This window comes from Electrophorus electricus, chromosome 20 (genome assembly GCF_041902795.1).
Source record: "Electrophorus electricus isolate QZ-2024a chromosome 20, ASM4190279v1, whole genome shotgun sequence".
NCBI lineage: Eukaryota > Metazoa > Chordata > Actinopteri > Gymnotiformes > Gymnotidae > Electrophorus > Electrophorus electricus.
Genome location: NC_137516.1, coordinates 11900356 through 11927093, shown reverse-complemented (window position 1 = coordinate 11927093; position 26738 = coordinate 11900356). Strand labels below are relative to the sequence as shown.

Genomic DNA, 26738 nt, shown 5'->3' with positions numbered 1-26738 from the left:
ACATATTTAAATCAGATTGTGCAGAGATATTCCTTTTCTTTCTTTCTTTCTTTCTTTCTTTCTTTCTTTCTTTCTTTCTTTCTTTCTTTCTTTCTTTCTTTCTCATCCTTGATCTCATCAAGGAAAGTGTTACATTTGATCTATTTTTAGTTTCTTTCCCTATTTCTTCTTTCTATAACCGTAATGGTCTCCACAGACATCTGAAAATACTTCACAATGAGGGCAATCTACATCCACTTTTGATTATCTCTGTGTTAATGACACAGAGAGTCATTAATGTGTCTCTCTAGAGGGAAAAAAAAACGAACCAGAATGTTAGGGAAGCAATCATAGACCAGAAAGCAAAGAGACTTTCATTAATTTAATTTATTCTTTAAACATACAGTCTTAGGCAGGAATTGTAATAATGGGTAATGACTTGAGAGGTTTGGGAGTAAAGGAGCAGGGTTTTTTCCCCATGGGGTGTAACACGGTCCCCCTGTACCTGGATTTGCCCCTGCTCCTTTAACCCACACAGTGGCACATAGTGTCAGCTCAGTTCTCAGGAACAGGGTAAATAAGCACAGTCTGAATATACACAGTGGGATAACCAGGTTAAAATCATACAGCCTATTAGGGGAATGACTTCAGCCTCTCTCAACAAGAGAGTCTGACCCAAAAGACTCTCATATTTATTGCTTCAGGACTTCTAATTCTGAAGCAGATTTGGTGGGCTGGAAGATAATGTAAAAGCATTTCCCAATGCACAATGATTCTTCATGTCCTCCAGGCAACCTTAAATAAAGTCAGACAAATGGAATTAAACACAACACAATTCAAAAGCATTATCGGAAATATAGTCACAAGAACCTTATAAAAGAGTAGACTATATCTGTTACATCATGTGAAATTCACTGTGTATGTTTGGAAGCAGGACAAGCAGGACAGAAAGCCTACAGTTGTACTCAGCTGTATTTATAATCCTGAGAAGGAACACCGAGTGACCACAGAGGTGGCGGCTAAGTGAAATGGAGAGCAGTGTGCGAGAAGGGATGAAAAGATGAAGGAGGGAAGAATGGGAGAGAACAAGAAATGTGGACATAAAGAAGCGTATACAGACGAAGGGCGAATAAATGACAAACCACGTCAGCACCTTCACCTCTGCAGCAAACATTGTGGGTGTGTAAGACTGAGGATTTATTATAGATTTATTAGAGTTTTATTATAGATTTATTATAGCTTTATTATAGCTTTATTATAACTTTATTATAGATTTATTATAACTTTGTTATAGATTTATAAAACTACCTTTAGATCTTATTCTCATGGTGCAGAGAAACACTGGTCAAAGCATTTAATGAAAAAAATTATGTAAACAACAATAATTATTCTACTACATTGTAGAGGATGCAAAGCAGTAGCTTATGTGTTGAACTGTTTTCTTCTTGCTATCAGCATTATTACTGAGCATGCTTTCATTACACTTGATATGTTGAGCAGAAGTGTCTAACCTCACACACCTGCCTCACATTTAAGACACATTTTCTAGTATCATGACACATTTGAATACTTTAATTAACAATATGAAGTGTTAGATTAGGCTTGACAAGCCAGACAGATATACCAGCAGCAGGGTTACACATGTTTTATGTAAAGAAATTAAGTTGAAAGAGAGAAAACCGATGTCACCATCAAAATTCTCGCAGCTTCAGAGAACTACTGGCAGAGGGCGCTTTCTGCTAAACAAACACGGATATAAGACACACACACACACACACGCACGCACGCACGCACACACACACACACACACACACACACACACATTTTGTGCCTGAAGGTTCTCATTTACTCAGGAGAATGTTATGAACACTGATATGACAGTGTCCAGTAGAAGGCACTTTCATTTTCTGTCTCAGACAAAAATGATGCATAGGGTGGTGAAGTGTATCACTGGGTCAAACCTTGCTGCCATTAAGAACATATACACTAAACTGTGTTTACAAAAGGCCTGCAGCATCAGGAAGGATCCCTCTCACCCCTCACATAGATAGTTGATGCCACTCCCATGGCAAGAGGCTATGGAGCATCCTGGCCAAGTCCTTCAGACTCGGGAACAATATCTTCCCACAGGCAGTCAGACTGCTTAAGGGATCTGGCTGATGGACTTTGTATATTCAAACTGAACTGCTACATCAGCTCTACCCTTCATTTTCATCTGTTGCATTATACTGTATGCACTCAGCCAGTTTACTTAACCTGTGAATCATTATATTCCACTCTATATGCACAGTCACTTTATCATCCTAATTGTGACATGAGGAGGCTAAGCAGGATGTGGGGATGAGTCGTGAGAGACAGAATGATACGTTTATTGAGACACAAAACAAAGACCACATAGCACACCGGTTAGCAGTAGATCAAACAACGACAAGGCAGGATTGTTACCACAAGACCTCATATACACGTGTGGTAATGACAGTACAAGGTATAGGTGTGTGTGTGTGGGGGGGTGCGCATACACAGGGCGGCGTCTAGGAAGAGGGGGCCGTACTGTGGCACTAATAAACTATTATCACTTTATCAGTGTACTAATAAGTCATCAGTGCACTAATAATAATGCACACATGCATTGTATTGTCAAGCTGGTGTGTACACTCCCTACCACTTTTTTGCCCAATGCCTAGTTTCTACTGTCCTGGGTTTCAGTAGTGTTTATTGTACAGAGGATGGATTGTAATGTTTGTATGCCTGTATTTATTATATATTGTCTGTTTGGTCTGTTATCTGCTACATTATGTAAAAGGTAGCACTGTGTCCTGTGTCTGTGAGTTTCTTGATTTTATCTGTGATGAAAAGAAATGACAATAATGCTGACTTTGAGAAGGGCTGATCATATGAGAGAACGTGTGGAGATGAAGGTGCACATGAATGATGATGTGTATGTGTTCTTGTGCGTGTGTGCCCATGAGTGGGTGCGCGCTGATTTTGCCAAGTTGCAACTGGTCTGAGGGTAACAACTTTGATGAAACCCCATGGCCAACAAAACACACAAGTACTTAAAAGCACATAATGCCTATGACATCATCAATATGAGCCTATTTTCAGGAAAAACATTTGAATGAGCTAAGATAACGAACATGCCATAGTTTCTAATCTTCAGGTAAGTACAATTTTATCAAATTCTTGATTATTTCCTTATACTAAATTATCAGAGATAGATATATGCAGCTTTTTTCATACATTAGTACAACTCAAAGGAATGGTAGTGTTAAGCTAAATTTGTAGCTGGCTTGTATAGTTGGCCTACCTAGAACAGCCAATAGCATGCTCCACAGTGCATAGCAATGTAGGATTATTTGTTAATTATTTGCATTTATCTGTATTGCATGAGATCTAATTTTGTAATTTGGGCAGTTTTTTTTTTGTTTGTTTGTTTTTTGCACATTACCCTCATTGTTTCCTTTAAGACATGTTGCACTTGTGTAGACAGTGCTAAGCTAAGTATACAATTAGGCTATGATAATGCATCTTTTCATAAAAAGTATAATGTCATCATCTTCATATATTCTCATGGTGTGTGCTGTCAGGAGTCCATCATCATCATCACCTGTGGTGTTCTGAGTCCAACATCTTTATTCATGTAGTCCTGAGTCCAATATTATCATTGTTATCATTGCCATTTGTGATAAGTCCAACACCATTATGGATGTGGTCCTCAGTCCTTCATCAGTTTCATTATGTGCGTTGGCCCGAGTCAGTCATCATCATCATCATGCTGTATAAAAAAATCTAGTACTTCACAGGCAATGAGACAGTATCTAGGATAGTAATGAAAACAGAAACTCTTTATTGAATGCCATTAAAAGTATTACAATGAAGTACTTGTGTTTGGAAAAACAACTGAACAGCTTAACCCTGATGCCTTATTATTTTTATCCATGTTACTGTGCCATAGAAAGGAGCTAAGCTCCAATCATTACTTTTCTTATTTTTATGTTGCTGCATCCCCAGCTTCAGAACTACTTAGGAAAATGCACCATTGTTTTACTGCACACTGTTATCTTCATCCCAAGATCTTCCCCACCTGCACCCCTGGCTAACAGAAGCACTTCACTGCTACAGGAGAAAAAAGGAATGCATAGAGGCAGTGGAGGAAAACTCACCTAGATTCAGATCTCAGCTCATACCAGTGTATCCTTTCTCATTGGAAGTAACATCTGCAAAGTCATCCAACTACAATGGAAAATTCGAATCATCAGCATCTGATCTACACAAGCTATTCAGTATGTTTTCTTCACTCCTTAACCCTCCCCCTTCTCCTTCATCTCTTACTCCTGAACATTTAATCACCTTCTTTGAGGAGAAGATTGCAACAATCCGCCAGTCCTTTTCCTCTGTTCCCACTCTTCCATCCAGGGTTCATTCCCCAACATCCAACTCTCTGACTTCTTTTTCTCCTCTCTCCTCAGATGAAATTCTCCTGAATCCAACAATCTGACTACATGTCCGCTGGATCCCATTCCTTCCACTTTGTTCCAGACAATTTCGAGAGATCTGCTTCCTTTTATCTCTGTGATCATCAACAACTCCTTATCCTCTAGATATGTACCAATATCATTCAAAACTGCCAGGGTGGCACCAATCTTAAAGAAGGCCAAATTTGACCTGTCCAACTAGACAGGTCCAACATAACCAATTACAGACCGGTATCACTTCTGTCTTTCTTCTCATCCTACTACAGAGGAAAATTCAAATCATCAGCATCTGATCCACACAAACTCATCACTATTTTTTCTTCACTCATTAACCTTCCCCCTTCTCCTTCATCTCTTACTCCTGAAGATTTCTTCACCTTCTTTGGGGAGAAGGTTGCAGCAATCCACCAGTCCTTTTCCTCTGTTCCCACTCTTCCAACCAGTGTGCATTCCCCAACATCCATCTCTCTGACTTCTTTTTCTCCTCTCTCCTCTGACGAAATTATTCAACTCCTGACTTCCATCAACCCATCTACTTGTCTGCTGGAGCCAAATCCTTCCATTCTGTACCAGACAAGCTTAAGAGATCTCTGTCATCATCAACAACTCCTTACCTTCTGGATATGTGCCAACTGCATTCAAAATCACCAGGGTGGTACCAATCCTCAAGAAGCCACACTTGATAGCTCCAACATTACCAAGTACACACCGGTATCACTTCTCTCTTTCTTCTCAAAATCCCTCAAATGAGCAGCTTACAATCAATTGTCTCTTTTCTACACCCAGAACCAGCTGCATGATCCCAGTGAATCTGGCTACAAACCAACACATTCTACAGATGGAGAAACCTCATGCTGCTAAAGCTGCCAAATTGTCATTTGTTTTATTCTTCTAGACCTTTTGGCAATCTTCGGTTTGGAGTGACTGGCTCTGCATGGCGATGGTTTCAGTCCTACCTGTAGGAACAGTTCTATCAGGTGACATGGAGAAGATCCATATCCAAACCATGTAGACTCTCCACTGGTGTTCCACAGGACTCAGTATTAGACCCCCTTCTCTTCTCTTTGTATACTCGTTCTCTTGGTGAACTCCTACCACTGCTATGCCGATGACACTCAATTATTTCTTTCTTTTCTTCATGCTGCCAAAGCTGCAAACTGTCATCTGTCTTGATTCTTCTGGACCTTTCGGCAGCCTTTGACAAAATAAACCAGAACATTCTCCTCTCTATTCTCTCCAGCTTTGGTGTGACTGGCTCTGCATAAAAATGGTTTCCGTGCTATCTGGAGGGATGGTCCTATCAGGTAACATGGAGAGGATCCACATCCAATCCATGTAGACTTTGCACCAGTGTCCTCCAGAGCTCGGTATTAGGCCCTCTTCTCTTCTTTTTGTATCTTCATTCTCTTAGTGATGTAATATCTTCTCACAGCTTTTCCTACCACTGCTATGCAGGCAACACCCAATTAATGCTTTCTTTCCCACCCTCAGACATGGAGGTTTCCAGATATATCTCATCATGCTTGACTGACATTACATCATAGGTGACAGCGCACCACTTGAAGCTCAACCCCAGTAAAACCAGGCTTCTGTACATCCCAGGAACTCCCAACTCTTACCATGACCTCACAGTTTCCTTCAAGAACTCCCTGGTACCACTATCTGAAGCTGCTCATAGCCTGGGCATAAATTTGGGCAACAAATTCTCGTTCTCAACTCAAATCTGACCCAGTCTTGCAGATTTCTGCTTTGTAACATATGAAGGATTTGAACCTTTCTCGTAGCTGCCGGCATCAGATTTAAAATCTTGTTGCTTGACTACAAAGCCAAAAATGAAACAGGACCTCCATACATCATATCGCTAGTCAAAGCAAAGTCAAGTCAAATTTATTTATATAGTGCTTTTTACAACAGATGTTGTCACAAAGCAGCTTTACAAAAGTCCGACTCCAAGCCCCTAATGAGCAAGCCAAGGGTGACAGTGGCAAGAAAAAACTCACTAGACCATGAAGAAGAAACCTTGAGAGGAATTAAGACTCATCCTCCACTGGCCAACAATGGTCACCACAATAGTAACAATATTACTAGCATTAAGTAGCTAAGATGTGTAATGATGTGTTCAAATTTTCTAGTTCCAGTAATAACTCTGGCTGCTTTTGAACTAGGTGGAGCTTGTTTAGAAGTGCTTCATGGTACAACCAGATAGTAAGGCATTACAGTAGTCCAATCTTGAAGTGATAAATGCATGGACTAGCTTTTCTGCATCATATGATGAGTGTATGCTCCTTATCTTTGAAATGTTCCTGAGGTGGAGGAAGGCAGTCCTAGACATATCATTTACATGAGCTTCGAATGAGACACTGAGAACCATAATAACTCCAAGATCTTTAACTGTTAGACAAGATGTGATTGGGAGACCATTGAGGTTCATTGAGTAATTAGAGATTGAGGACCTACTTGTCTCTCGGCCTAATAGAAGCCTGACCTGTACCTTAAGTATGGCTCATCTTAAAACACGGCTTCAGGTCTCATGGAAGAAAAGAATCAAGCATTCTCTGCATTCTCTGACCTGGCTCCCAGATGGTGGAAGGAACTTCTGCTGGCTGTGCGGATAGGAGAAACCCTTGCAGTCGTCAAACACAGACTGAAGACCCACCTATTTGTGGAATATTTTAATGACTACTGATCCTGCACTTATGCTGAGTAACTGAAACTCTAGTACTTATTGTAGGGTATTGTTTATTGCACTTATTGTTGTCTATTATAGAGCTTATGTGTTTTGCACTTCTCAGCATCAGAATTGATCCCTATATTTCAACAGCATTCTAGTTCAATGGTATTTTGAACTCTAACCTATTATACTGACTAGGATACATTCTGTGAGTAAATGACAAAGCACTTTTGTAAATCACTCTAGATAAGAGCGTCTGCCAAATGTCATAAATGTAAATGCAAATACCTCTGTAGCCACTCTGGAACATGTAAAACCTCAAAGCAAGGGTGCAAAGCCTTCCACCCATCCACCACTTTAATTCAGCCTTCAGGTGATCTTAGTCTTTAAGGCAAAATAACCACAAACCTGAACCATGGGCAGTGGTAGCTCAGTGGTACTTCATTTGTAATCGGAAACCGTCAGTTAAATGCTGTAAAAGTAAACAATATGCACTGCAAGCCACTTTATTAGAAACCTCTATTTTGTACCAGCTTTTACTAGCAACTTATACAATTAAATTACTAAGTGAATTTTATGCATCTCAAATGAGAAACTGTAGCCCATCTATTGGTACTGACTAGGATACATTCTGTGAGTAAATGACAAAGTACTTTTGTAAGTCGCTCTAGATAAGAGCGTCTGCCAAATGCCTTAAATTTGCATGTAAATGCAAATACCTCTGCAGCCACTATTTAACATGTAAAACCTCAAATCTACAAGGAACAAGGACATAAAGCCTATGTGTCATTTAAAATAAAAACTGAATGGGTCAACTATACTGCAGTAATACAAAGAACATTTAATGTGCACCCAGACCACAGCGCAAATGACCAATCAGGGGGACACTGACAAAGTATTAGGCCTGAGCTAGTTAAACAAATTGAACACTTTTTTTTTTTACAATTGGGTGTAAAACCAGATACCATTCTGATCAAAGCTAATGAATAGGCTAAGAGTAAAGGATTCGTGACTTGAACAGCCATGCCTATTTTTGTTACATCAATGGACACTGACAACATACGAACATGTGTGATGCCCAGATACCTTTTACACAACAATAATGCCCAAAGCACATCAAAACCGAGAAGCGGTTGCCAGCTGTGAACAGTGTATTCTTGGCCAGTAACCTCGGGCCCCTGGGATGGACACACACACAGCGTACTCTTATCCAGAAACCTCAGCCCCCTGGGACACACACACAGCGTACTCTCAACCAGAAACCTCCGGGCCATGAGGAACTGAATCAGGTGCAGGGAGTGGAGAGAGGACAACATTCACAACAGAGCACCAACCACAACTGGGCATGCAGATGCACAATCATTCACACACAAGGACACCTTTATTAGACATGCAGACACACAATCATTCACACACAAGGCCACCTTTATTAGACATGCAGACACACAATCATTCCTATACACAGACACCAGGACAATTTATTAGGCTAGCCAATCAACCTAACCTACATGTTTTTGGACTGTGGCAAGAAACCAGAGACCCAAGAGGAAACCCATGCAGACCTAGGAAAAACGTGGAAATGCCACCCGGATCAGGACATGAACCCAAGACCTTAGTAGTGAGAAGCAAACATGCTAACAACCTAGCCACCGTGCTGCCCAGTAACAATTGCCCAGTAACAATCGCCATGGAATTAATTAGTGAACAAAAAGTGTTAAACAATCCAGAATATGTGTAATTGTAATGACGAGCCGTAAGGAGGTGGATGCATGTATGGAGAAGAGCGAGATTTATTAAGGGCAATTCCAGAGTCGTAGTCCAATATGGAGATACATTACAAACAAACAAAAACATGAAGGCAAACAAGGGAAACAGGCTATAACATAAGCTAGGAAACACAAAGGCTAGGATAACAAAAACAGGCTAACAAACGAAGGCTTTGAAACAGACGGGCTTTCAATCATCCACCAAACACATAAATGCAACCATTCAAATACATTAAACTAAACACAATGAACCAAACAAACAATGAAGAGCAAAAACACAGGGCACATGGCAGGGTTTAACTATATTACTTAAGACTAGAAATGACAGACAGGTGTGGAAAATCAAACGACAGGCTGAGAAAACAAAACTACGGAATGGAACTAAAATACACAAGACAGGAAAAACATGGAACATGGAATCTGGGAAGGACTAATTGTGACATTAATACTGTACATACTTCAAAGTAGCCACTTTTTGATTTAATGACAGCTTTGCACACTCTTGGCATTCTCTCAGATTCATGAGGTAGTCACCTGGAATGGTTTTCAATGAACATGTTTGCCTTGTTAAGAGTTAATTTGTAGAATTTCTTGCCTTTATTATGCGTTTGAGACCATCAGTGTTGTTGAGCAGAGGCAGAGTTCATACACAGTGTATGTAGTGAATAGCCCTCTATGACTACTGGTCTAATCCATATTATGGCAAGTACTACTCAACTAAGTAAAGTGAAGTGACAATCCATCATTAATTTAAGACATGAAGGTCAGGTCATCTGACCATTTCAAAAACCCAGTCTATCCCCAAGGGCAGTCACGAAAACCTGGGTCTGCCCCAGGAAAGGAAAACCAAGAGTCACCTCTGCTGTTAGTTACCAGCTTCAGAAACCACAAATTAACAGCACCTCAGATTAGAGCCCACATTCATGCTTCACAGAGTTCAAGTAGCAAGTCTGTGGGGCAGGTAGAAATTGTAGGGAGAGATTGTAGGGCTTTGAGCATTCCAAGTCAAGAAGGAGGGGTTAGGCTGGTAATCATGGTAGGGTCGGCCCAAAGTCGAAAATGAAAGGCAAAGTCCAAAAGGCGTCCAGGGGTCAGGGAAGAGACGAGGTCTGTAACACAGGTAGAATTCGGCAACCAGGAAAACACACACACGCACATATATGGAAGGCTTGGTCGTCAACATGAGAATGGCAATACATTGAAAAGAGTGAGCGAGAGAGGGTAGTAAGGGAGAGAATAGTCATCAGATGTGTTGAATTAGTACTCTGGCGAACCAGATCAGAGATGTCGGTGGGATGAGGTAGTCATGGCAGTGCTGGGATGAGAATTGTTCCAGGAATCTGTGACATCCAGTGACTAAAGACAGCAGTGTTAATACCTGCTCCATGCCACCGGTTCCAGTTGGATCTAAAACTTTACATAATGACATGACAACCTCAGCCACTCCACCTTTATGGTGTATTACCTCGATTAGTCTGAGTTCTGCTTATCTGCAACCACTGAGTTTCAACATTTTCAGCTACTCTTAATTTACAACCTCTAAGGCACCTAAGGCTGACAATACAAAATAAGTGGGCTGCAAAGCAGCGGAAAGCAAAACAACAAAAGTAGAGAACAGTGTAGTAAAAGACTTGAACAGGAATGAGTACCAAAGGCAATGTGCAGTACTGACGGTAAGTACCTGTGGGCTTATTTAGGGGGAAACAAAAGTGGGCGAAATGAGGAACAGGTGTGCGCTGACTAATAGGTAGGAGGTTGGGACCCTGGCAGGTGTGGTGTGTGTGTGTGAATGAATGAGTGGGCTTGTCCCTCCTGCTGGATGGTAATAGTAATAAATTGTGGTGCTGCAGTAACTTGTAGGAGCTTTAGGTAAGGGATCCCACCTTCTGATGGTCTTGTGTCATGGCCACTAGCAATGGGGTGGGACACTTGGTTATTACAGGTCACTGGCTGTCTCTTTCCAGTGATCTATCCCAGTTTCCTGACCCTGCTTGCATTAGACATCCCACAGTTTTGTGTCCAGGTTTGCCCACAAAGAAATCAGTGTACACATTTATATTTTGACTTTGGAATACACTCATGACATTTTCCTCCTGAGCTAAACTAATAGTCACTGGTCTCTGGCTCACTGTGGAGTTCAAGTGTTTCAGTCTTTCTGCTTCCTCTGTAGCAGATTTGGTTATCTATTCTAAGATAAAACCATCTGTCACATTAGCAAAGTAGGATTTTGTGTCGCACCAAATGTTATTATTTTTCTCATGCAGACCCTGATACAGTGTATGAAGAAACACTATTTGGACTCACCATCTGTCATAATGGAACTTAGAGCTACACTGTGGGGTGAATAGGGTGAAGAATAGGGTACAGTTAATCTTATCAACTATTAAAACAGACTTGATCATTTCCAGTTCTGTCAATCCATCCCAGAGACCCTCATCTATCTATTTCCAAAAGCTACTGTAAGTGATTTCAGACCCTGATTCTGATATCTGTCCCCCTTTGATTTTAAACTTTCTGCAAAGCAGAAAACTTGCCACCTCTGTAAGGCTTAATACCGGATTGGACCTTATTAATTATGTACTTCTGGTACCCACAGGTACCAAGCCTCCTACAGCTAGTGTGTATTTGTTAGTGTCTCAGTCCTTATAAGCTGGAGTGCTGATTATGGCAGGGGTGCCAGCATCTGTGGTTGCTGTTGGAGGATCTGATGGGATGTCATCACATCACATAGGAAATGCAATTGACCATGCAGTTTCATACCCTTGAAGTGATGTTGTGTCTTCTCTTGATGCGGTGGTCATGTCGTTAGTAGTTATGAGTTCACTGACCATAACACACTGGAGGAGCAAGCAGGACAGGCTCTCAGTGTCCAGACCCTGCAGCTTCACAGAGTTCTGGTTCACTGAGTGTATGCATGTCTGGGACCTCTTCTGCTTGGCTGCACCAAGGGTCTCAAGTTCAATGTAGACAATCTTTTCTGAATTTCACAGTTAAGCATCTGGTGTGGTCTAAATATTGCTTAAAATATCTGAAGCCTTGTCTCACCAGATGACTCAGTTACAATAGCCCACACTGAAGTGTAAACACCAGGATAAACTGAGTGTAGTGACAACAGTCTCAGACAAGCTGTTGTTGCCAGCCTTAGGCCTAGGGGAACCTTGGCCAGGCACAATGTGACATTACAACAGCTGACGGGAGTAAGATGGCAGGGAGATGGACTCTCTCTTTCTAATGACAAAGGAAAAAAACACAGCATTCTAGTTGTCATTAGCCAGTGCTTTAAGGTGTATTTTGACCATTCTCCTGCACTTATTACTATAGTACAATGTTTTCCTCTTTACTCCAAATATTATATTAGCAGGAAGTATGTGATTATCTACATACGCCTGCTTTCGTTCCACATTTATTGGGCACTGCAGAGTGCTTACAGGTTACTCTTTACATTTTTCCAGAAAACAAGACCAAATCAAAATGGCTCAAATTTCTTTCTGGGGCTGAAGTGACACAAGAGTTTGTAGCAGGCATTTTACTTCAAATTAATTTGAAAATTTGGCTCAAAACAATTCCAAATTTGCTAGCTGACTAATACTCTCTGAACATTTACAATGTAGATGATAAGTTGGTAAGTCTTTATCTTTAATTAACAGTAATTAACATGATCACAGTTTAACATGATCAATATGCAATAAAGGCACAGATGATACTGCTCTAAATACGTTCTTAAGATATGAACTGTAGCATCCTATGATTTAACCAGAGAATTTGATTAGGCTCTATTTAAACACAACACAGAGAGTCTGCTGTTGACCTAGACCCTAACAGCCTTTGTAACGGTAAGCGGTAAGGAGGTGGACGCATGTGCAGAGAGGAGCGAGATTTATTATGGGCAAATGAAAAATTCAAAAATATTTTTACAAATATTTTTTGAAAGATTAAAAAAAATAACTGCGCAGGGCCTTTTATATACGTGACAATTGGCAGCTGCAGGATATGCGTTTCCACATTAGTTACATTTAGGGATATAATAATACTAACAATATACATCATAATAACATAATGATACATTATACAGCGACAGGGGAAAATATTTTTTTAAAGATCTGACTTTTCATGACTGACTCATTTCCTGCAATGAACAAATACAAATAACATTCCCGACAATGCCAAACAGATTGTGTATATATATGCACAAGTCTCTTATTCATACCAAAGGTGTGATTTTAGGTTTTTTGTTTATAGGTGTTCAAATTTTGCAGTTATTGCTCTGGTTCAATTTTGAAAGCATTCTCCAATATGGTGTACATGTGTACACATGTGTTTGCATAAAATTCTTTAATTAATAGTTCTTGGCTATCAGTTTAATTTTCAGGAAGTCCAGAAAAAAGATCGTCTCATATGTCACAGATCTTTCTCCTCATTCAGTATTCTGCGCATTTCTATTGATATATGCTAGTACACTGACCTGCATTTCAGTGGTGTTTAAGTTGTCCATGTCCATGAAGGAATCCCTTTTCTTCTGCTTTGCTGATGTCACACCCCAGCTAGTACCCATCAAGCTACAACTTGCACATGCATACAAAGTCAGTTTCCCAAGCCTACTGCCACTGGGTCTGTGGCCCACAGTCAGAGTTTTCTGGTAATCTGAGGTGTTGATGCTGTCGTCTGTCCACTTCGTGCATTCACTTTAGATTGTGATCATGTGGCTGGAAGCAATGTCTCAAAAAGCCCGCGGGACCCTCTGGCCCTCCCTTTTAATTAAGCCTCTACAAATAGATCTGCCAGAGCTGTGTGCTCATCACTGGTACATATCTACCATTTATAGACAATTCATCTTTACAGATCCAAATACATCTTTTTGTTTTATCTGGATGTTATTACAGAGATGATGCTAAGACTGGATTAGACCTGTTCATGATGAAGATTCTGGAATGACACCAGAAAATGTCCCAATGCTGCCAGTAGATGTTGCCATATTCATTCACCCATGACATCTACTCCAGCAACTACAGAAACAGCTCACACACCCTTGACCCACTGAAGAAGCTAGTGAACTAGCTACATGGATTATATATAATGTAAAGTATGGAATGGATATAAAATAGAATGGATATAATAGCTCTCATAGCTAAACTCCTTATCTCAGTAAAATACTGCTTTTTAGAAACATTAAAGTAATGGGCAGTAACATTACTAGCATTCATTTTCATTGCTGGGTTGAGTATTCTACCACACAAATATGTCCCGATGATAAGAGTCTAACACAAACTGTTAATGGCAATACATGGACTATATAACTGTTTCACCCAGTATTCAGTTATTTCCTTTAACATTGCCTCATACAGACCACTAGACTGCTGCTATCCATGCAATACGCAGATATTTTGTGAACTAGCCTAACCAGTTTTGAGCATGTACTCTGTATTCGAAAAAAAAAAAATTAATATGAACATATAATAAAAAGCAATCAGTGAAATAAAGCTCAGATTTTCTTTGCTTATTTTAACAATTAGAAATACTTTTTTCACTGTACCCTAAGGTGTGATCCTAATGACTATGACTCTGTTAGCATTGTACTACAATTTAGTAGGCTGAAATTTAATAGTATATGTGTATGTGTGTGATGTCACAATGGTCTCTGATGAATAAATATTTGTTTGCCATCTCCCAAATAGCTGTAGATATCCAAGCTTTGCCAGGCTATATCAAAGAGTTATTATGAGGCAGACACATATGCAGAGAAGAAAGAATCATCAGAATCAATCAGAATCATGGTCATAATAATGTTCCTAAAGCCAACATGAACAGGGCTAGGAGCAGGAAGAGGAACAGAAACAAGAAAATAGGCAGAATCAGGGTACGAAGCAGGAGCAAGAACACAAGCAGACCCGGCGGCAAAAACAGGAGCAGGAAGACAGAAATTGAAGACACAGATGCAGATACAGGAGCAGGAGTCTCAGGAGCCACAACGCGAACAGACAGAACAGCACAAGAACTAGGAACAGAAGCGGACACAGGAGTAGGACAGAACACTGAACAGAAACATTGAGGATGACAAAGGGGCAAGGACAACATAGATGACAAATGACTAGAGATGACCGGAGACACAAAAGAATGAGGAAAACAAAAACGTAGGACGGGCAAGGAAAGTGACAACAGGACGGGAACAAAAATGGACACGGATACAGGAACAGACACATGAATAGGCACAGGGACAGAAACCGGCAGAGCAACAGCCACAGGGACAGGCACCACAACAGGGCAAAAACAAAACCAGGCACAGGTGAAGGCAAAAAAAAAAAAGGATCAGCAGGATCAGGCAATAATGGAGACAGGGCCCATGGGGAACAGGACACAGGCCAGTGAGGTACGGGCGGGAACCATGAAGCAGACACAATAGGGGGCAGGTCCAAAGGCAACAGCTGGTGTGGATCCGACGAGTCTGGAAGTGAGGCAGAGGGTATGGCAGGTCCGGAGGCACAGTGGCATTCAGCAGCGGAAGGTCTGGCAGGTCCAGAGGCATGGCCACAGGACCAGGCGTGGTATGAGGTGCAAGAACAGGCCTGGCATGAGACATGGGAACAGGAATTGGCTGGGCAGTGTCTTTCATGCTGGGAACAGGCTGGCTGGTGTTCCTCAATGCCAGAGACAGGACCTGGCTGGGTGGATTGTGGGACAGCCACTGGGACAGGAGGGGTGACCCTCGAGGAACACACAGACACAGGACCCACTTAGCAGCTGCCAGTGCTCACACAGGCTATGGGAAGCTTGTATTTGTACTTGAGAGCACACTGAGTACCATACGATGGGTTATCTGAACATTCTCTCTGCCTACTCATGTCTTGCACTGCAGGTATCTTCTCCCTGCAGCGGTGCTGAAGATTGGCAGGCTCCTGGCGCTTACTTGGGACCTCATCATAGTCACAAAATGAGGAATCCTATTTTAAAGTTTTCCAGGAGGGACAGGGGATTTGCTGTCTCTGGCTTGGTGGCGCTGAGACGTGGCAAACTCAGACTGTATAGAAACAGCTGGATTTTCATCCCAGCAGAACAACCACATACCAGAGTGTTATTGAATGTTATTGTACACAGGCCTAGCTGTTTTAAGTAATATTCTACAGTCTTATGATGGCATGCAAAAAGTGGGCATGGAAAAGACTGAGAGGAACGGAAAACAGTAAAAGTGATTACATTTTGAAATGGGAGCTAAGAGCCCTATATTGTAACCATATGGTATGCAGCTGAGAAGGTCATAGCAGCATATATTCATAATTATATGGTGTGAGTACCAAAAGTTGGATTCACCCACAACTGAAAGCATTATGGAAAATAATCTTTAATCAAATATGATTCTTTATGATCAAACTTTTACAGGTAAAAATACATCTCCATAACATTGACAATGAATGTGAAAAATATTTAGAACATTTTATCTTCTAATTTCAGCTACATGACATATATTCATAACACATTTACAGACATGAATAAAATACAAGCACAAATGCTGAAAACTGTTTCAAGAGCTAATTGAGTTCACTAGTCTGTGAGTGAGAAAGAGAGGAAATTTCATGTTCAGCCAATTAATGATGACTTCATAACATTTCACATTTCTCTAGACATGCACACACAAAACAAGTTTGTTTTCAAGATGTAGCATCAAACATCTCATATATGTGCTAGAAATTTGTAACTAGCCAAATGTAAAAATAATTATTCATGGTTTTCCTTGCAACTACAAAATTCTAGCTTTGAGAATCATTTTTATCTTGTCATTTTTGCTTTTTCTACTTTTTTTGGTGTGTTTTCTGTTTTTCTCATTGTTGCCATGAAAATGTTTGCGAACCAAAGCATGGGTACACATACACAGGCTGTCCATTTTAAGCTAAGCTCATGCACTGCCACACACAGTACTTTCTACTTCAAAGACCATGTCCAGTGGAAGGTAAGTTTCAAAGCAAGTACTTAATAAAGAAAATGGAGTGTGATGGCAGACAGCAGGATGACAAGCCCTGTGTGTAATAGAAGAAGACAGAGAGTCAAAGAATAAAAGACAGAGACTGGATTTTTAAAAAATCATCTTAAATAACAGAGTTATATCAGTACCTGTTGTTTTAGTATTGTGCTTTCATAATTTAGAAAGTAGAGTTTGTAGAAAGTGTATATTTACCATGCATGCCAGAGCTGACAAGTGAATTGCTGCCACCTTTAGTGGTAGACTGTGTAGATGCAGTGGTTGGGGTTGCTGTTGTATTACTTGTAGGATTGGCCAGGTTGAATGATGTGTTAAAGCTGAACACTGGATCTGGAACGCCTATTCAATAAAAAGTCCTTACTCAAAAGACCAAGAGACATGAAACTTAGTAAGATTCTTTTGAGTGGGTGTATGTGTATATGTATGCAAGCTGTGCATGCAATTGTGACATACTTAAATTGCATTTTCAAGAGTAAATTATGTTTATTATGTATTGTGAAAAAGCACAATAGCCTACCACTGTAGTTGCCCTGGTAGAAAGTCATGTAGTAAGGTACAGTGGAAGCAACGTTGGTCAGGTTTCTGGTAGTATTAAAGGTACATTGGACAATGCTCTGATTCCCACTTACTGCACCCTGAACACTGATTACAGAGGACTAGGTAGAGAAAAAGAGACACAGAGAGTTAAATTATTTATTAATCATAAGAGTTTCATGAAACATTTGTAAGCAGCTGAAAATGTTCCATTGTTTTGTACTCTGAGACTGAGTGATGTCCTACATCTCAAACTTACCTCATTAACAGGAGTCAAGCCAGCTGTGCTGTTAGTGTAATTGGCAGTTAGAAATAAGAAACTGTTGTTGTTGTTGGCACAGACAAACACAATACTGGGTCCCTGCAATAAGGAAATGAGAAATGAGCTCTCAAAATACGTATAGCATATTGTTCATGTTTGTTTTGGAGAGGATGTGAAATCTGTCATATGTGGGAACAAGTTCTCTGTGTTATCAGTTAATGAAACACGGGCATGTAGGCTAAACTCTTTAGTTTTTATGGTATATGATGTACTGATTGCTGAAAAATACCAGAGTCTGGTTGGTGGCCAGTCCCAGAGCCACAAAGCCAGAAGTTGTGCCACTGAGTTCAAAGAACAATGTGTGGAATGAGAGTTTGAAGGAGGCAAAAAAGCAGGTGAAGTTTCCTGCAGGGTTGCAGGTGGACGGTTTGCTCGCACATAGCTTAGAACTCTCACAACCAGTGCGGGTGATGGAAGTCTATCAATAAGAACAGGATGATTACCATGATTAAAATCATGACTATCACAAAGAGAGGTGATAGTGAAAAAATAGGGGAAAAAAGTTAGTTTTTTTACATTGAGAAATGTTGGCAGTTGGCCTGCATTGTAAGACACAGCACAGGTAATCACAATAGCTACCATCAGTACTTGGGTCTCCATATCTAAAAGTGAATAGATTTATACATATATAAATCAAGCACTTTTATGAAGGAGGGTGTTGAAGGAGCTCTGACCAAAATGTTGTTTCTTTGCCTGCCTCTCTCTCTCTCTGTTTAGGGAAGAGGTCCATCATCAGCTGTGCAAGCATTTTGTCATATCACATCTTGTAGCAATGATAACATTAGACATTTTTGCCAAATATTGAACCATTACCTTACAAATCAAAACTGAATATACTGAACTGATAACTTATAAAACAAAATTGTATTTGAGGTTTATATCTAGTGTACAAAAAATCAAAATCAACTATCAGTTATCATAAAAAATTGATATACACACTCACCCATGCAATGTAAACACACAAACAGTAATAATGTAGAACTTTATTTATATATATATAGTTTATCATTCCAAATGCAAAAAATAACAATTAAAAAAATCTTTACCTGTGATCCTGTGCACACAGTAACTAGGAACTGACATGCAGAGTGTAATATGGAAGAGTCTTTGTGTTATGCCTTTTAAATGCCAGGGGTGTGGTCAGTTCATCAGCTGCAAAGTGGAGAGAACAAACAGGCTGAGAATAGTGAACTGCAGGTTTTCTGCTGGCGTCAGTGATTGAGGATGTTGGAGATTTATCAGCCTGGATGAGTTTAAACAAAGGAAAGCAAAACAGATGAGGTCTCTTGGTATCATTTTATTTCAAGACAAAATAAAAAAAAAATACTATACAATGGATATTTGAAAACATTTCATTGTTTATAACAACTGATTGTAAGTAACCCAGATTGTGGTTATATATGGGCATTCACAGTCAAGATAATGAAAACTTGCACTGCTAAAATAAATTATTTTGATATGGATGATCATACACATTCATTTTTATTTTATAGACAGTGACAACATTGCACTCAAATAAGAACCACATTTTTTTTAATGTCATTAGCAGTTCAGTGGGTCTAAATTTTCTGTCTGATCAGACTAGATATCACAGTTTTATCTGAAGAGGATATGGAAAGCTACACTCTGCTGCAGAAATTAGGTGAGCACTGGCCTGTTAAGAAACCAGCAAGAACATCACAAACTAAAATGGAACTTACTGTCTTTCCCCATTTTGAGGCACTGCATTGTTTGATAAGGTTAAAGGGAATTGAAACTTGTTTATTATTAAAGGATCACTGAAGCTGAAAACCTGGTTATGAATTCCGCCATAATGAGACCAAAACAAAAATGTGAAGATGTGTGACAACGTTCCTGTACTTTCTCATTATGATCATGGAAGTCAATTTTTGTGGGATGGGAAGGGGGGGAGGAGAGTGAGTGTTGTTAGGTTGCCCCTGAGGCTGGGATAGAGTCCATAAAAGACTGAAAACCAGAGAAACGCAACTAAAAGATAGCTCCAATTGGCAAATATCTAGAAATGTACATTACAAACACCTAACAAATGACTGCATGGTCATGCCAGGAGTTCCCTGGTTCCTCCAATCATGGTAGTTCCCTTGCTAGAGTTAAAGAGAGTTTGGGGCCACACTGAGTCACTTTACCACTTGAATTGTTGGAATTCAGTTTTGAACTGTATTTACTCCAGGTAATAACATGTGTTGAAGCTGTTGAGAAGTGAGGACAGTGCATGTGAAAAGACTCCTCAGAGTAAGACACACAACCACCTTAGGTACTAGTAGCTTGGGTACTTGCAGTGACTACTTGGTGGCGCTGGTGTTGTGCTTGTAACTGACACTGAAGTTACACTTTCATTTCACACAATACATGCACAGGATTAAATTAATACTGGCATAGTTTAAATACCAAAATACATAAGTAGTTTATTTTATTTAAAATATAAATACATAAAAATTATAATTCTACTCAGTGTCAATTACATTATGTACTTTAATCACCAACACACACAAAAAAAACTAAACCTGAACTGAAAATGTGTCAATACATTTCTTAATCACCTCTATCTATCTATCTATCTATCTATCTATAAAATATTTAATCACAAAACATTTTTCAATAAAAGGGAATATGCAAAAAGGAAAACATCATTTCATTGTGGGAGCTGGCATCAGTGGAACTGTGTATTAGTGGGTAGCCCTGTGTAAAGGAGTAGGTTAATTACAGTGTGGTGTAAAAACATGGCAGGGCACAGCTATTGTGATAGTGATGTTGAGTTCTTTTAATATCATGGTATGTGCACTCAAACCATTTGAGATTCAAAACAGAAATACAGTTTTATTTCCCTAACCAAATCTATGTATTAAATGCATGTAAAAACAAATTGATTAACTGATGATTAATTCATGTTAGTTGTGTATTAAAACAAACAAACCTGGATACCTGTCATTTTAGTGACATTACAAGCACAACATGCCTAGCCCAAGATTAAATGCAACAAGTAAAATGGCAAACTTTGGATTGAATAAAAAACTTTTTTAACCTTATCCATCCATCAATACACACACACTTATCCATCCATCCATCCATCCATCCATACACACACACTTATCCATCCATCCATCTATGCACACTTATACATCCATCCATCCATCCATCCATCCGTCCGTCCACCCACTCACCCATCCGTCCGTCCACCCACTCACCCATCCGTCCGTCCACCCACTCACCCATCCGTCCGTCCACCCACTCACCCATCCGTCCGTCCACCCACTCACCCATCCGTCCATCCATCCGTCCGTCCACCAATCCGTCCACCCACCCATCCACTTATCCACCCATCCATCCACTTATCCACCCATCCAACCACCCATCCATCCACTTATCCATCCACCCAACCACCCATCCACTTATTTATCCACCCACACCCCTCAATCCATCCACCCACCCATCCACCCAACCACCCACTTATCCATCCACCCAACCACCCATCCACTTATTTATCCACCCACACCCCTCAATCCATCCACCCACCCATCCACACCCCCTTCCATCCATCCATCCATCCATCCACCCATCCACACCCCCTTCCATCCATCCATCCATCCATCCACCCAACCACTTATCCATCCATCCACTTATCCACCCATACATCCACCCACCCATCCACTTATCCACCCATCCATCCACTTATCCACCCATCCAACCACCCATCCATCCACTTATCCATCCACCCAACCACCCACTTATCCATCCACCCAACCACCCATCCACTTATTTATCCACCCACACCCCTCAATCCATCCACCCACCCATCCACCCAACCACCCATCCATCCACTTATCCATCCACCCAACCACCCATCCACTTATTTATCCACCCACACCCCTCAATCCATCCACCCACCCATCCACACCCCCTTCCATCCACCCATCCACACCCCCTTCCATCCATCCATCCATCCACCCAACCACTTATCCATCCATCCACTTATCCACCCATACATCCACCCACCCATCCACTTATCCACCCATCCATCCACTTATCCATCCACCCACACCCCTCAATCCATCCACCCACCCATCCACACCCCCTTCCATCCATCCACCCACACCCCTCAATCCATCCACCCAGCCATACCCCTCAATCCATCCACCCACCCATCCACACCCCCTTCCATCCATCCACCCACCCATCCACACCCCCTTCCATCCATCCACCCACCCATCCATCCACTTATCCATCCACCCACACCCCTCAATCCATCCACCCACCCATCCACACCCCCTTCCATCCATCCACCCACACCCCTCAATCCATCCACCCAGCCATACCCCTCAATCCATCCACCCACCCATCCACACCCCCTTCCATCCATCCACCCACCCATCCACACCCCCTTCCATCCATCCACCCACACCCCCTTCCATCCATCCACCCACACCCCCTTCCATCCATCCACCCACACCCCTCAATCCATCCACCCACCCATCCACACCCCCTTCCATCCACCCATCCACACCCCTCAATCCATCCACCCACCCATCCACCCACACCCCTCAATCCATCCACCCACCCATCCACACCCCCTTCCATCCACCCATCCACACCCCTCAATCCATCCACCCACACCCCTCAATCCATCCACCCAGCCATACCCCTCAATCCATCCACCCATCCATCCACCCACCCATCCACACCCCCTTCCATCCATCCACCCACCCATCCACACCCCTCAATCCATCCACCCACCCATCCATCCACCCACCCATCCACACCCCCTTCCATCCATCCACCCCCCCTTCCATCCACCCATCCACACCCCTCAATCCATCCACCCACCCTTCCATCCACCCACCCACACCCCCTTCCATCCATCCACCCACACCCCTCAATCCATCCACCCACCCATCCACACCCCCTTCCATCCACCCATCCACACCCCTCAATCCATCCACCCACCCATACCCCTCAATCCATCCACCCACCCATCCACACCCCCTTCCATCCACCCATCCACACCCCTCAATCCATCCACCCACACCCCTCAATCCATCCACCCAGCCATACCCCTCAATCCATCCACCCACCCATACCCCTCAATCCATCCACCCACCCATCCACACCCCTCAATCCATCCACCCACCCATCCATCCATCCACACCCCCTTCCATCCATCCACCCCCCCTTCCATCCACCCATCCACACCCCTCAATCCATCCACCCACCCTTCCATCCACCCACCCACCCATCCATCCATCCACCCACCCATCCATCCATCCACCCACCCACCCACCCATCCATCCATCCACCCACCCACACCCCCTTCCATCCATCCACCCACACCCCTCAATCCATCCACCCACCCATCCACACCCCCTTCCATCCACCCATCCACACCCCTCAATCCATCCACCCACCCATCCACCCACACCCCTCAATCCATCCACCCACCCATCCACACCCCCTTCCATCCACCCATCCACACCCCTCAATCCATCCACCCACACCCCTCAATCCATCCACCCAGCCATACCCCTCAATCCATCCACCCACCCATCCACACCCCTCAATCCATCCACCCACCCATCCATCCATCCACACCCCCTTCCATCCATCCACCCCCCCTTCCATCCACCCATCCACACCCCTCAATCCATCCACCCACCCTTCCATCCACCCATCCATCCATCCACCCACCCATCCATCCATCCACCCACCCATCCATCCATCCACACCCCCTTCCATCCATCCACACCCACACCCACACACCCACCCACACACACCCACACACACCCACCCACACACACCCACACACACCCACACACCCACACACACACACACCCACCCACACACACCCACCCACACACACCCACCCACACCCACCCACACACACACACACACACACACACACACACGCGCGCGCACTATATGCGTGCATACGAACAACCTAGCGGGCCACAGACATGTGCCAGCATACACAGGATGGAGGGGAGAAAGATGGGGACCATTACAATGACAGACAAAGGAACAGGAACAGACACTAAGGGAGACAAAGGGACTGGCGCAATAATCATTATGGGGATGGGTACATGAACAAAACCACACCAAGGATTGCGAAAGAGTCCAGGGAAGCTGGCAGGAAGCCCAGGCCGTCCCACCGTCGTCAGCTAGGTCAAGGTCTGAGGAGTTCCATCGTCGACTTGGGTGGTGACGGCGTCTCCGGATGAGCCAGGAAGCACATCAGATGAATTGCCTGTCTCTAGCGCAGGCAGTGGTGATGCTTCCAAGGACACTTTCCCCTGCTGTGATGGCAGGGAGTGTTCCCACCAGTATGGAGGATTCTTCTGCACAGGTTGGTTTAGCTATGCTACTTCTTCCCCTTCAGACTCGTGGCATCCCTTAACGGTCTGTGTTTCTGTGACGCGGGAGGCGTGGCAGGATTCACAGATGAGCCATGTCCCACACACAGGCATTTATTAGCACATGTAACAAAGATGAAACACTGACCAAAGTCCATCGACTAAACACACATACACAGGGAGGAGGAGTGGTGCTCTGCTGTGACAAGTTTTTGGGGTACAGGTGGACATTCTGGATGGTGCCAAAGGAACGAAAATAATAAAACAGCTACAAAGTGGCATGCACCCCTGACCTACCACATCTGTACATTGAATCACCTGTAAACACTTTACCTTACTAGTCCACACCGAGAGATAGGGTATACATGACAACAAACCAAGCAGCTAGACAGAGATAAGTCTAAAAGCCACACCACAGAATACATATGGACAATTAACAAGGATCTATCCTAGGGGCCCTGCTTTTTTTCTTTATATATGCTACTTCTAGGTGAAATTATTTGTAAACATTGTCCTAGTTTTGAGCAAATTGCGACATTTTGCATGAAGGAGCAAGACAAGTGAGTTTAAAAATTATATTTTTAATGAAAACCAACAAAGTTAAGATTCCTTTACTGGTACGCATGGGGGAAAAGTAAACAAAGGAGTGAGATGAACAAATGTACCAGAAAGAAGCAACTAAGCAAAAGGTAAACAAACGAACAAGAGCCAAAAGAATTGTCTTGACATTCACAACCTTGCGATCCCATACAAGAGAAGGTCAGTGCAAAGCACTGGTCCTGGGGGCATATGAAGGAAGGAATGAGGTGCAGGTGTACGTGGAGGTGGTTGTATCATGATTAGTGAAGGGACTGGTGATTGACCAGCTAGAGTCTAACTGGAGGAGGGTGAATAGGGCAGTGTGGGTATGAGTCTGTATGTGTGCATTTGGCTGGCTGTGGGCCAGAGCATGACAATATTTGTAGGACAGCCCCCCCCTTCAGGAACTTTGCAAACATTAGGAACATACCATCTTTACATAATGCATGAAAGCTAGTCCATGCATTCATCACTTCACTTTGTACATGGAAAATAACACACTTACCTCTAGGAGGGCTTGAACTGATCCTGCTCTTAGGGATGATACATGATTCATGCTAACCCTAACCGTTATCCTAGGCCTAATCCTGACCCTAACCAAAATCCACTTAAACGCCATTTAGAAAATGTCAACAGCATGTCAATAATAACTTGTTAAGTGTGCTAAGATGGTATGTATTGTATCTGTTCAGTGACTTCTCAGGTGGCCATCTACAGATATGAACTTCATGACACTCCAAATAAAGTGAAAAACTGAATTAATGAGATTATTAAAAAAAATAATAAATTTTAATTGGTTAAAAGTTTTGATTAATATACTGAACATCTTCAGATGCTTAACTACTGCTATATTATTATGTCACAGAGTCTGTTGAATGTTTATTTAATCTAAAAATAATGCTGGTCAGTGTATTACTATAAGTTGTCCTGGTGTGAGGGTGTGTGAAAGACTGCATGCCCCATGATGGAGGATGCTCTATTATCCTCCCTCTCCATCTCTGTGGCTGTGATTTCTGGATAAGAGTATGCTGTGGCCAATTGGTGTGTTGTGTTGATTGGAGGTAAGAGACAGAGTGATGATTGTATTGTATGGAAAAGGTACTACACAAGTGTAAATAACCTAACCATGAATTACAGGTGGCTTAACTCAAATGTACTCACCCTTTCTTTTGGCTCTTTGGTCCAAGGATATTCTTGCTCCTGGTTGGCTCACCAACTGTTAGATTGCAGATTCTCACTGTGACACTTAACTCAGAACTTCACAGTAACCTCCGATGACACATTTATAAAGAAAAGCTCAGTCAGCATGTCACTACTTTTCATATCGAGATCTTTTCATACCGAAAACATGGCTTCACTTTTTGCTTGTCCTGCCCAGCTGCCATATAGTGTATTTCAATGGCAGCACCCAATTACTGCACTGCTTTTGCTAGTTCTATTGACAGTGCTATTTCTACTGCTTTCTTTAAAGTGAGGTCAGCTTCACTCTTCAACTTTTGTATAGCCTCACTCTTCAGTCCACACACTAACCTAACGCAGATAGAATCATCCAGATTATCTTTAAAAAAAAAAAAGTTCAGTGAACACTCATACCTCCTGCACAATGGATTTTGAGTCCAAATCTTTAATAAATGATGCAAATCTTTCCTTATGTCTTTATTCACTATGTCTGCATATGACGTATGACACCTAATTTCTCTGTCTTGACCAGGGTCCTTTAGCAGGCCTATGGTCCAACATGCTATGAAATGTGGCAACTTTTATTTCATTATTTATGTTGTATGCTTCCACAAAGAGGTCAAACCTATGCAGCTTTGAGCAGCAGAACTAAAAGGTCACTCCTTCCAGCCAAACTTCGCACAAGGTACATTACACTGCCCACAAGCCCCTAGTTTGTTCCAGATCACCTGTGTAGTTACTCCTCTGCTGTTTCCCTATACAAGACCATCATATTCAATCCATCATTGTGAAGTCTCATCTGCTTGTTTGACGTTACTGAGCATTTGTATTTACTTTGGTTACTATTCTGGTTATCAGACTCCTTAAGTGCGAATATGATCATGCAGTCCTTATTCTGCATAGAC

General features: G+C 42.1%; 1 protein-coding gene and 1 long non-coding RNA gene across 2 annotated transcripts; both read right to left on the bottom strand.

Annotated features, from left to right (window-relative positions):
- Window positions 1–401: 401 nt before the first annotated feature.
- LOC118242945 (uncharacterized) lies at window positions 402–13561 on the bottom strand. Its single transcript, XR_004777113.2, has 3 exons — window positions 13354–13561; window positions 11652–11728; window positions 402–774 (listed from the first exon to the last, which is right to left on the bottom strand). It is a non-coding gene; the product is annotated as an uncharacterized LOC118242945 (long non-coding RNA).
- Window positions 13562–16228: 2667 nt separating this feature from the next.
- On the bottom strand, window positions 16229–25971 carry LOC145652603 (ferric reductase 1-like). Its single transcript, XM_081703488.1, has 8 exons — window positions 25816–25971; window positions 18763–18868; window positions 18233–18318; window positions 17946–18134; window positions 17654–17755; window positions 17378–17516; window positions 17056–17199; window positions 16229–16897 (listed from the first exon to the last, which is right to left on the bottom strand). The coding sequence occupies exons 2-8, from the start codon at window positions 18797–18799 to the stop codon at window positions 16851–16853; spliced, it is 744 nt and encodes a 247-aa protein (XP_081559614.1). The 5' UTR covers window positions 18800–18868; window positions 25816–25971; the 3' UTR covers window positions 16229–16850.
- Between the last annotated feature and the right edge of the window lie 767 nt (window positions 25972–26738).